This window comes from Convolutriloba macropyga, chromosome 14, assembly GCF_964194025.1.
Source record: "Convolutriloba macropyga chromosome 14, txConMacr16.3, whole genome shotgun sequence".
In the NCBI taxonomy this organism is placed as follows: Eukaryota; Metazoa; Xenacoelomorpha; order Acoela; family Convolutidae; genus Convolutriloba; species Convolutriloba macropyga.
In genome coordinates this window covers 33003579-33016789 of record NC_134481.1, presented here as the reverse complement: position 1 = coordinate 33016789, position 13211 = coordinate 33003579, and the positions used below count along the sequence as shown (strand labels likewise).

The following is a 13211-nucleotide window of genomic DNA, read 5'->3' as shown; positions in this document are numbered from 1 at the left end:
AGCTTTAAAAATTTTAAATTTCTAAAAAAAATTCAAAATTGTTTTTTATTCCGAGATTTTAAATAAAATGGAACTGAGCAACTGTTTGACCTGATTTGCCCACTGTTGGAATGTTGGTTATCACTGGTTGCGATGCAACAATGAAGCTTTATCTACGGCTTTTTTGCGATAGTTTTGCAGAAATAACAAAATGTCTCAAATCAAAAAAATGTACTTCTTATTAGCTTGTCTGCGTAACCGGATTTTTTTGCTATTAGTTACTACTGATTCCTAGGTAGAGAAATGCAAAATTTGATAATAATTATTAACCATTCCCTCTAGCGTTCAGAGATAATAGCTTGACAATAAACAAAAGTGTTAATTTCATCTTGACGGCTGAAATATTTAAACTGTAACTTTCACGCAAACATAATTTTCAGGGCTGTTTGTTAATTATCATTTCGATTTTCAGATAAAGAATGTCAATTCGAAAGCTTCTTGGCATTACTTCTGAGTCTCTGCAGCGATCGTGGACATTTTCCGCTCCCAAATTTTTATCAATTACATCTTACAGAACTGCAGCAACAACTAGCAGCAGTGAGAATTCATTGCACCGTACAAAAGTACCAGTTGAAACCACGGAACGTTTGAGAACATTCGGACAGTATGTTGCTGATTGCCTGCCGAAATACGTGCAAAGAGTTATGATACAACACGGTAATTTTTCTTGTTATCAATTAAAAGCGACAGCAAAATTTTAAGAAGCAGTCAGGGGTCTCAGAGGGAAATTTAGACGTTTTCTTTAAAATACGGACCCAAAGGATGTGTTGAAATTTTGGTCAAAAAAGTTAAAGGGTACTAAAATGCTTAGGATTGTTAAATCTTGGCTGGGATATTTGGAAAATCCTTAATTATCGATCCCTGGATAAAGTGAAAAGAAAATGCTGTCATTCATTGATAACTCTAAAAGATTGTATCAAATAAAAGAATTGTATAATTCGACGCGGAATAAAATTTTGAAAAACGCGTATTCATACACGACAGCGGTCCGTAATGATGGGTCTCGCTTTTGTTTATAGGTGATGAACTGGAACTATGTATCCACCCGGATGGAGTGGTGCCAGTCATTATGTTCCTCAAAGACCATCACAATGCGCAGTTCAAGAGTCTGGCAGACTTGACAGCGATCGATGTGCCCGGGAGGCCTTACAGGTTCGAACTTATCTACAATCTGCTCAGTCTCAGATACAACTCCAGGGTTAGAGTGAAGACATACACCGATGAGCTGACGCCTGTGGAAAGCATTTACAGTGTTCATAAGGTTAGAGCATGCTCTGTCCCATCTATTTTTGCAAGATTCGTTGTAATGTTTTAGGCAGATTATTTTTTTCAACTTGCCCTGATTCCTGCTAAGTTTCGTAAGCATTAAAATTAATTGATTTTATTTCTTACTGCTGCGCTCATTTCAGCAGGCTATTCTAGCAGGCCTATTTTAACGATTCGAAGAGGAGTATTGGAGAAGTCTCTTTTAAAATCAGTTTTATTGGATTCAATTTTCAAGCGGAAACAACGCAAAAAAATTGGTGTGGTTTGAGTGTTAAACAAATTAGAGAGTGAAGCAAAAAGATACCGCTTTCTTGTTCATACCATTATTTTCGAGAGAGTGAGAAATTGATGTGCGAAAGATTTTTTTTCAAGTTAGCCTTCTTTTTTGTTCACATGCCGCTTCTTAAGGAATTTTTCGTTTTAACTTTTTTTTCAGTTGAGAGATTTGCCTCAGCTATATTAATTGTTATTAAGTTTGAAGTGATAGTTTTTTTAAGTACTTTGGTAATTAATATGGTTTTTGTGCTAATTTGGAGGTTTTCGACCATTTTGTGGTTTTTAAGACTATTGAATCGTTTTGCCTATTGCTTGATTTCATTGCCTTCATTGGTGTGTGAATAGAAACGGATTGCTCACAGATAATTTTTGAATCAAGCACGGTTTTGATACTATAAAACGGTGTTTTTGCTGAGAACTGTGACAAGATATCGAAAAGTTGGAATTTTTTGTCAATATCTGGAGTTTTTCATTTTTCCTCAAAAGTACCTGATTTTGTCAAATTATTATGTCCTATCTATTTATGTATTTGTGTCCTTGATTCGTTTCCGGAGTTTTTCCGGCTAGGTTTTTTTACTTCGTCGAATAAAAATATGTTTTGCTTTACCTTAGTTTCTACCACAGCTTGTTCAACATTTTGCGTGAAATATTTATGAATTTCCTTGGGTAATTTTATTCTTCTCTCGTTCGGTTCAAAGTACTTGCTGATTGAAAGTATAACGTCTCAGCTTTGTAAAAAAGGAGTTTCTTTGGCCTGCTTTTATTATCTTTTTGAAGCTGCAAATCTATGAAGACCGGTCGGCTATTTTCTGGCAATATGCTAGCTTGTTTTTGTTCTTTTTAAAATCTCAACAGGGGTTATTTATGGGAATCAATGGGAGCTTAATTTTGGTGGTTTTCCATTTTGCCTTAGCAAAGGAACATTGTCGATGTCTCGTGATTCTAATGTCTTAATGATTAATTGCTCTCAGACAAAAACGTGTAGCAATTGTATAAGTATTGTGGTCTTTTACGACTCGAAGGGGAGTATTGAGATTGATTCTACAGGTTTTTCTTGCTGACGCAAGTTTGTTCACGACTTGAAATGTTGACTCTTCTTTTCGAGTCTTGACGTCTGCTTTCGAACGTTGGCTTCTGTTTTGGAACGTTGACTTCTGTTTTCGAACATTGGACTTTAACAGTAGCCTAGGTAATAATACATAAAATTAGGAGCTGCTGGTAATACTCAAAGTGAAAAGATCATTATGAGAAGTTTTGCCATAAGTCTCTCCTCCCTATTTGAACTGCAGACACCTCGCCGCCCTCAACTCACCCCTCATCCACCAAGCCCTCCCTCAGCTACCCCATACCTCCCGCACAAAGACTACAAAACTGCCCCTTTCCAACTACACCTCCCCCCCCCCGCCTACCAAGACAAGAGCCCTTGATGTCTCTCGTGATTGTAATATCCTAATGATTAATTGCTCTGAAAACTTGTAGCAATTGTATAAGTCCTGTGGTCTTGAGTATTGAGATTCTACAGTTTTTTTTCTAGCTGACGCAAGCTTGTTCACTACTTTCAATTTTCGAGTCTTGACATCTGCTTTCGAAGGTTGCCTTCTGTTTTGGAACGTTGACTTCGGTTTTCGATGAATTTAGCCCGGGTACTAATACATTAGCCTGGGTAATTATTGCACGACTCTTCAAGTCGTTTCGGGTATTCTACCGGCTGTTTTTATACGATATCTCGCTTGACTCATTTTTCGCTTCGCTTTCAAAAACGGGAGAAACATGTAACTCCCGGAGGGCATTAAAGTCTCTCAGAACCTTACGCCTAACCAGTCTCTAATAATGCGATTCGCCAAAACAGTTTTGAGGCAACAATTTCATGGTGCGAAAGGCGGCTCTTAACCCCCCCCCCCCCCCCCACTCACTCGCTGGTCGTTTGAGAGCAATTCGCCCGAAGTTAGTGGGTTATGTTTGTAATATTAGTTATGATAATCACCTTCAATTTGATTTGAACAGTTTAAATGGATTTCAGTTACAGTTGTGTTGCTATTTACTGCCTCGATCTTTCATTTGCTGCTCTCCATCTTTTTTGAGTTTTCAGCTCGTTTTTATGATTTAAATTTACTGGTAATGTTGCGTAAGTTAAAGTGATATCATTAAGAACCAATTAAACCCAAAATCCACCCGGAAAGAGAAGACAAGTCCTCGTAGCGCAGTGGATAGCGCGCTGGACTTCTAATCCAGAGGTCGCGGGTTCGAATCCCGCCGAGGATGCTTTTAATAGATTAGGTACCGAGGATGCTTTTAATCAGTTTTATGAGAACTAATTACTTGAGGGTCTATATCAAAACTATTGGCCTATAAATTAGCGATCTTTTGTGCCAAATTCACCAAAACAGCGAAGGTTTATTCAGTCCCTTCAGTGTTTTCATTTCCCATCATTGCGTCAATATGATCCCTGTTGACTTGATCAATATTTTCCCAATTTTGAGTTGTTTACAGGCGGCTGACTGGTACGAGCGAGAGCTGTGGGACATGTTCGGTATCTTCTTCGCCAATCACCCCGACCTCAGGAGGATCTTGACTGATTACGGATTCGAAGGACACCCTCTCCGCAAAGATTTCCCTCTCTCGGGTTTTGTAGAAATCAGGTAACTGAATCATGGTCCACAAAACATAGTTTACGCTTTCATAATCTATGAATGAATGTAATAATAATAATAATAATAATAATAATAATAATAATAATAATAATAATAATAATAATAATAATAATAATAATAATAATAATAATAATAATAATAATAATAATAATAATAATAATAATAATAATAATAATAATAATAATAATAATAATAATAATAATAATAATAATAATAATAATAATAATAATAATAATAATAATACTAATAATAATAATTATTATTATTGAGGTCGCATCATACAATGATAAAGTGTATGATGCGCCCTGGCCGGATTTGAAATATCATTGTATGATACGCCCTCGGAAAACCCTGAGCCAACCGCTTTTTTGAATGAAATTTTGAACACAGATTTGGATTGTAGGTCCAATTTCATCGACAGAAAAAAAATTGAGCCCCAACGGTGCTCAAATTTTTTCAAGAATTATTATTACTAAAAAAAAATTATTGAGGGCGTATCATACAAAAAAATTCTCTGAGGTTATTTTTTTGTAAAAAACTTGATTTTTTCCCACAAAAGTAGCAACAGCGCTTTCTACTGGGCTTTAGGGTTTCGCTCCTTGTAACAGCAAGTTTGTACCGTAGTAACGATGTTATTATGTGAGGTTTTTTTGCTGAAAACATTACTTTCACTTAGTTGTAAATGTGTTGTTCTGTTCGGAGCACGCCCTTATTCGTCAGGCAACCTGCTTTTAGCAATATATCTGCCTAATACATTCCAATGCAATCCTTCTGATGTTAAGCATAAAACTGATTTTGACAAATTGTTTTGATTTCAGTTCAAAATGGATGATTTTCATTCAGAATTTGATACCAAAGTTGATAGTTTATCACTGGAATTATGGTTATTTGATGAACTAGATAACCCAATTAGCGTCGCTACACTAAGTTCACTCTTAGAATCCAAAGAGAGCAACGAAAAGCGTGGTTTGCGAGGTTCTGAAAAATGGACAACAAAAATGACGTCGAAAAACATCTATATGCAGATTAAGATAAATTTTTTAAAAACTTTGTTTCCGACGGCATATTCTTAAGACAACCTGCTGTTAGCGGTAGTTTTGTCTCCTATATTCCACTGCAAACCTTCAGATGTTACACTTTACACTGATCTTGACAAACTGTTTTGATTTCAGTTCAAAATGGATGGTTTTGATTCAGAATTTGATATCATATTTGATAGATCACTAGATAAATTGTGCTTGCTTGATGAACTAGATAATTCAATTACCGCTGCTTCGCTCAGTTCACTCAGCGAAACCAAAGAGAGAAACGAGAAGCATAATTTGCATAGTTTTGAAGAAGCGAACAAAGATGACGTAGAGAAATATCATAAGAGAAATTTTCCTAAAAAATTTTTTAAAAATTTTCCTTGATAAAAATTACGAATTTTTTTGCCAGAGATTCAATTCAGAAGGGTGACTTTGTATTTTCCTACCGGAGAACGAGGTTGACGCGAGCCAAGTACTTCAAAAAACTGATTGAATTTAAATTGGCAAATGAAAAACATTATTACTGATGAAAACATGATATGTACATAGATGCCAAGGATGTCGCTGTGTTAAAGGCGGGTATCGCTTGGTATGCCACTGATAAGTGTGGAAGACCAAATTTGAAGGTAGAAAGCTACGTTTTAAGAGACTGATTGCAGCATGTCCAGTTTGTCCTATAAAGAAATGTTGGAACAACTTTTTCCAAAAATTGGGCTGTATAGTGCGCCCTAATAATTAAAAATAATTTTTTTCAAAAATTCTCAAAAACAGCCCTTCTTTAGAAAGGAGCTCTAAAAGAGGTCCCTTTTTCAATTCGTAAAGTAGTTCCTAACAATTTAGGCCCAGTTTGGTCAATTCACAAAAATGTGTATGAAGCGCCTTTAATAATTCAGAATTTGCTATGCAAACTTTGTGGTCAATTATTATTGGTTTTTATCTTTTGTGCAGAGTCAATATTCAGCAAGCAGGTCTGTTTTGGGCTTGGATAAAATGCGCAGACAAAACATCTGAACATTTTTAGTTAAAAAATTGAGTTTGAGGAATTCAATGTATGATACGACCTCAATAATTCACTGTGTATGATACACCCTCAATAATTTTTTTTGATGTGTATGATACGACTCTATAATTGTAATAATAATAATAATAATAATAATAATAATAATAATAATAATAATAATAATAATAATAATAATAATAATTTTGATTCCTGCGTAATCGCTGCGGAACACCATTAGGCCACAGCGGCCTGTTTTCACCTGTCCTTTTTCTTATTATTCCCCACATTTCAGACTGATCTTTTTATGAGCAGAATTGCTCTTTTTTGTGACTATAGCCACTTTTTTTGCGTCTGAAACTTTCACGTGGTACCATCATTGCCGCCAACATTGGTCAGGCTGTGGTCAACCTGACGCAATGGTTAAGTAAGAGCTCATCCTCACACAGTATTGAACAGTATGTATAACAGTTTTGAACCTAACTTTTTTGGTCGAAACGTGTCAACTACTTTGGATTTTACAGTATTAGTTTTTTTTCTGTGCCCAAAAATAAAATTGACGTTTGCATTTGTGAGAGGTGGTCAAGTATTAGCTGACATTTGTCATTTTGGTAACCGTGTTCTGTTTAGTCCTGTGTTATTTAACCACGCAAATGATTCAGCTAAGAACATGACACTGATCTAGGGGAAAAGCGTGAGCGTTTTCATTGCAACGTTGCGTGTTTATTTAGTTGTGCCTTGTGTTCTCAGTATGATATTTCATGGACACCCGTTCAGGTTTTGTTTTCGTTTCATCTTGTTTATTGAACGGAGTTTAGCGACTCCATTCTGCAATGCTTTAGTTTGATTTTTTTGTAAGATTTTCTAATGTATTGATTCAAGGAGAGCACATAAATAAGGAAACTTATCGTATTTATTATTTCCTTTCTTGATTGTCGAATTTCAGTTTAAACTTTTTTAAAGCGCGGATCAAATTAATAACGTCTAATTCCAGCATTTTGAAACTGCACTTTTTTGCCTGTATTGCTGACATTATCGCTTTAGGACTCTCAACGTCTTCGATAGGCGTAAAAGTAGAATTTTTACTGATGATCGGTTGACTATTTTTTTTTGCCTAATTGTATAACAATGTTCTAATTTGTCGTCAAAGTTTTGGAAAGGTACTTGAAACAAATAATGTAGTTTTGTAATACGGGTAATGATAACATTCTGCGATCTCTATTTTCATCTCTTAGCAGGGAAATCCTCTCTGCTTATGATTCAGAAATGTTTTTTGCCTATATTCCTACCTAATAACAATGTCGACTGACAGACCTAGCTGCAACTTTTTTGCAACCAATTTGCTTGTACATCATAAGAATCTCTTGCCTCCCATTCGAAGCGGTCATAAAGTGATCGATATTTTGATAAATTACTGTTCGTCAGGTGGCAGCAGTTGACCAAATAGACTTCCAAAAACTATTTTTTCTTTGATACTTAGGTTCAGCACAATTTTGCTATGCTTTTTGTCCCGCGTCAGTGTATATTTATGTGCTGTAAATTATTAAGAGGAACAAAGTAATTGAATTTGCCAAATTTAAGTTAAGCTTTGTAAAGATTGTGATCATTGGGAACTAAACATATTGCTGTCAAACGATGTTTGTATTAATTTTTAATAGTCTTGTGGTCTTTTCTATTCGATTTTTCGTCTCACCCTTTTAACTTTTTGTCCTCATAAACAGGTAAAGCAAGGACGGCATTAAGTCCCTGAGCAGCTGTCTTAAGCGTTTTACGTCTCGCTAGTCTCTGAGTCTTCGATTCACCGAAATTGTTGAGGAGACTTAAATTCACGGTTTGAAGGGTGGTTTTTGGAGCTTGACCTTCCCTCCCTTCCACCCCCGCCCCCCTCTCCCCGATACACACATGCACTCGCTCCGTACTCCCCCCTCGTCCACCCCTACACCTATTTGCACGCGCAACCCCGAACGCTTGACCCTCCCCACACTTAGGTCAAACTCCCTTCCCCTTAATTAAGCCTAAGCTAGCCCTTCTAAGCTGCAGCGAGCAAATGAAGCCAATCACTCACCAGTCGTTTGTGAGCGATTCGCTTGACGTCAGTTGCTTATGTTTCCCCCTGTTTCAATTGCTCTCGAAAACGCTTGGTGCCATTTTTGTCGCTGTGCCATTTTATGCAATAATTTTGTTAAATCATTTTGTTTTTTAGTGAGTTTAATCATGGTTGACTCCTTATTTTATCTTCCATTCTCAATTGTAAGCAGAATTTAAGTGGTGGCAGTTTAATGTTACTAGTGATCTGTAATAACCTATAATAATTCTATTTGAAGCCCCTCCCTTAAAGCAGCTGACGCAAGCTTCGCAAACAGCTATTTGACTAAAATCAGAAATGGCTGAGCTGTAAAGATGATTTCCTAGTCAACAGATTTTTTTAAAGAAAATCGCTTATCGCTTACATAGGTCTTGAAATGGATTTTTCGTGGCATAAATTTTCCCTTCGATATATAAGAAGGTATACTTTTTATTTGGAAAGTAAGAACAAGAATTGGGAAAGAGAAAAGGAAACAAACTGGAACCCTCTTCAGTTCAAAATAATGAATATACAACAGTAGATAGTTCTAGCTTTGTTGAAGGCAGTGTGTTATCAGACACTTTAAGTGAAGAAAAAAAATCCTCTGGATTAACACAGTCAATGAGCAACTTGACAGTTGATGACACTGACCCCCGTTTTCAAGTTCTCATTGATACAGTGCAATTTTATCCTGATAGAAAGGCAAACTGTTGAAAATAACTGTGAAAAGCCACAAAAACAATGAAACTAAAATCAGTTATACAAGTTGGGGACCACAATTTGACAAATGGGTGTGCTCACAATCCATTTGGGCATACGCTCAATTTAGCTCCTCATTGTCAGACACAAGATTCCACGTGATATAGCAGCCCGCATTGACGAGATAGTTTTGACTGGCGAAACAAATTCAAATAGCACAGAGGTCACTCCTGGTGCATCAAACATGAATCCTATTGAACTACCAGACTTGGAAACAATTTGCAAGAAACAGATTCCAACACTACGTACGTACCTGTCAAATTTCGACTCAGTTGGTCTGACGTTCTCACCAAAACTATCGAGGGATGTATCTCGCTGCCAAACGCACATAAAACTGGAAGACGCTTTTTGCCATTAGTGAATGCATATTACGAGCATCTAATAGAGGTGGAAAGAAACACAAACAAAACCAGAAAAACTTATTGTCAAAACGGTTTGAGAGCTGGAAAGCGGGGGACTACGCCGGACTTAGGTATGAAGCTGCATTGATGAAGCAATCAAGAGAGACCCTTCCTGAAACCATAGAAGCACTTGCAGCTCGTGCTAAAGCGCTGTGCCTCCAAGGCCAATTCGGGAGAGCGGCAGAAATTTTTTCATCCGATGGAGTAGCGCCAGATAATAGCCAAACATTCAGAGAGCTTAAAACCCTACAACCTCTGGAAGAAGAACCTCGGCTGCAATTTCAAGATTAAAGATTTCAAATTTTTGAGCCAAATGTATTTGGCCAAATAGAAACCTTCCCCAATTTCTCAGCTGCTGGTCCATCTAAAATGTACCCCGAACACGTTTTGCACACAGTTAATTGCGCTGCTTCTGATCAATCTAAACAAGCTGTTACAAGCATTACAAAGCTAGTGACTTTGGCTAGCATAGGTCAGCACCCTGTGTCAGTGGCACCAGTTTTTTGCAGTGCTTCAACTGCTTTAAAGAAATTAAAAGGTGGTGTACGTCCGATAGCTGTGGGGGAGGTCTTGCAACGTTTGGTTGCAAAGTGCATAGCAAAACAAACACAACTAGAGTCGGCCGAACTGTTCTCATCTAAACAACTTGGTGTAGGGGTCAAGGGTGGGACTGAAAGTATCATACACGCGACCAAAATTACATTGTAGTACTTGCAGTTTTCACAGGATGCAGAAAGGTTAGATCGATTTTAAGAACGCCTTATATTCCATTAAACGAAGTCAAATTCTAAATGCAGCTGCATTAATGCCGAGTTTTGTATCATTTGCCATATATTGCTACTCACCGCCTAGTCATCTTTAATATAGTAAAAAAATCTGTAACAAGTTAATCTGGAGTGCAACAAGGAGATCCTTGGGTCCTCTGTTGTTCTCCCTAACCTTGGGGCCTATAAGAGATTGAATCAAAAATACCTAATCTGGCCCAGCGCTGTTGGTACCTTGGCGATGGTATTATTGCTGGAACAGAACCCGAACTGAACGAGGCTGTAGATATATTGACTGCCTCGGGCAAAACGTGCGGCCTAGAACTCAGAAGAGACAAATGTGAGGTCCGGTCAAAAGGAGCTCTGAAAACGACCGATAGCAGAATTAAAAGAAACAGTAAGGAGGGACTTGAAGTTCTGGGTGCTGCTGTTGGATCCCCCCAATTCGTTGCTCTCTCGATACATAAACGTGTTCAGAAGATCGGAAAGTTACTGGAGAACCTGGAGTACATAAACGACCCACAGTGTGCTCATGGTATTCTACATAATAGCCTGGCTGCACCAAAAAGGGGTATATTCCCTGCGCTGCAATACACCATCAGAGGAAGCTGTAAATATTTTTCAGGATTTTGACTCGCTTCAAAGGACAAGTTTCGAGAATATACTGGGAACAGTCTGGTCCAATGAGTCATGGCATCAACCATGTTTGCCTATCAGTAAAACTGGAATTGGAATTCGACGAGCGTCTGATCAGATAAAAGCAGCATATATTGGTTCGATATCGCACTCTGTTAAATTAGTGAAGCTTATAACTGGCCAAAGTCCGACAGCAGATCACACTTTTACCCAAATGATTGATGAAATGAATGGTTTGTCAATATCGCAGCTTACTCAAAGCAAAATACAGGACGTCCTCGACGAAGTTGCTCTCAATAAATTATTTAAAAATCAAAGATCTGAAAGAGAAAGCTCGTTTGTCACGCTCTCTGCCTCAATCAGGAGGACGGTTATCGGCAGCTCCCAAACCGGCTCTCGGCCTCCACCTCTTGCCAAACGCGTTTCGTGCAGCTGTGAAGTACAAACTGGGCGCTCCCCTATATATGAAAAATAAAATGTCCCTATTGTAAAACAGGATCGTTGGTTACACTCGGTGATCATGCTGTTGCATGTCATGGGCGGGGCAATATGATTTCGCGACACGACTGCCTTAGGGACAAAATGTTTTCCGCTTGCAGCGCTGCCAACCTGTCACCAGTTTGCGAGCAGAAAAACATGATAACAGAAACAAATTCTCGACTTGGAGATGTGTACTTAACTTGTTGGTCTGCTGGGCAACCGGCAGCTCTGGATATAACCATTACCTCCCCACTGCTACCCAGTATTATTTCAAATGCGGTGAAGAAGTCACGTTTTGCCCTGAGAGCTGCGGAAGATAGGAAGTTGCAGCAATATTTCCAACAATGTGCCAACACAGGTTTTCAATTTATTCCCATGGCTTTTGAATCGTTTGGTGGACTCTCTGAATTGGTGAGAAAGACTGTGAAGCGAATAGCTCTGCTCACTGCCAACAGAAGTTTGTACTCAGCTTATTTGTCAGTTGCTTTCAGCAGGCTTGCTAAATCGGTTTCCGTCACACTAATGCGAGGAAACGCTATAATGTTGATAGCAAGAAGCGCAGAACTGTGAGCAAGCTGCAAGCAAAAGAAGACTCCTTAATGTCTCATGACCTTTGATTATGTACGTTTCAGTATTATAAATGCAAACCAGATGGCGTGGGTTCCACTATCCTAGTTGAAAACTCGATTGTGTGGGTTTTACTATTCCAACACGATTGATTTAATAAATTTAATTGATTTTCGAGTGTTTATTCGTACCTGACCAAAGTGGGGAGAATAGAAACATATATTTCATACCTGGAAAACTGAAATGATCTGTTGAAAATTGATTTGTTAATCTGGTGATCTGCTGTTTTATAAACCTAGTCATGGTAACCGAGTTTTATAATAATTCTGTTCAAAAAAATTTTTTTTTATTAATTTTTATTATTTTTTGAAATGATTCATCGGGAATATAGTTTGACGACTCCTAAAATCCCGAGCAATTTTGTTGGCTAATGATTTCTTGCGTTTTGCGCCCAATTTAACTATTCTCCGTCGCAAGGGTAAAGTTTGGATCAACTGGGTGATCGTGATGAACTTTAGCATTCAATTGCTATCGTGTTTTTGTGATTTTTTGGAGTTTCAATCGCTAAATGGAACTTGTTGTGCGCGATTTTTCTATCCGTTAATGCAGCAGTACTACATGCGAAACTGGTCATTTACACTGAATGTTATGTCAACAATGCAATGATATAGCTGTCTGTGGCATCAATTGGCCAATAGCACTGGCTATTAAGTAAAATGTCCAATAACAAGTAGTATTACAGGGCAGTGAACGTAATCTTCAGTATCAATGACCAATTTGGTCGGAGGATGACAGCTATATTAACGCATGTAGAAAAACGGAATTTAAGCATTTTAGATAACTGCTTTTGGCTCGCTTTATTTATGGTTTCATTTGGCTCGCGGCCGCCCAAGGAGTAATCGAATATACGTTTCCTGAGTTTGTTTTCTCAAGCGTTATATGTATATTCGTTTGTATTAAATTGACAATTGAGAATTGTCTTTTGCGTTCAGGTACGATGACGAATTACAACGAATAGTGCAGGAACCAGTGGAATTAGCCCAAGAGTTCAGGAAGTTTGACCTTGAGTCACCTTGGGAACAGTTCCCAGAGTTCCGCACACCCTTGATAAAACCAGCTGTAGAGACACCAGCAGAAGAAAAACCAGAAGAGAAGAAATGAAAATGAATTGAACTAGTTGTTAAACTATATTTCTTGGTCAAAAGCTGTTTCAGAAAAATTTAAACTTTAGAGGAATCTTTTTAAATTGATTTTGGAGGGCCTTTGAAACGGAAGCCAGTCT

The 13211-nt window shown here is 37.8% G+C and overlaps 1 protein-coding gene and 1 non-coding gene across 2 annotated transcripts; both read left to right on the top strand.

The window, feature by feature from the left end:
* Positions 1 to 429: 429 nt before the first annotated feature.
* Positions 430 to 13165, top strand: LOC142353731 (NADH dehydrogenase [ubiquinone] iron-sulfur protein 3, mitochondrial-like). Its single transcript, XM_075406076.1, has 4 exons — positions 430 to 696; positions 1059 to 1300; positions 4072 to 4220; positions 12922 to 13165. Exons 1-4 carry the CDS (start codon positions 459 to 461, stop codon positions 13088 to 13090), a joined length of 798 nt encoding a protein of 265 aa, XP_075262191.1. The 5' UTR covers positions 430 to 458; the 3' UTR covers positions 13091 to 13165.
* Trnar-ucu (transfer RNA arginine (anticodon UCU)) lies at positions 3771 to 3843 on the top strand. The gene has a single exon. It is a non-coding gene; the product is annotated as a tRNA-Arg (tRNA).
* Positions 13166 to 13211: the final 46 nt, after the last annotated feature.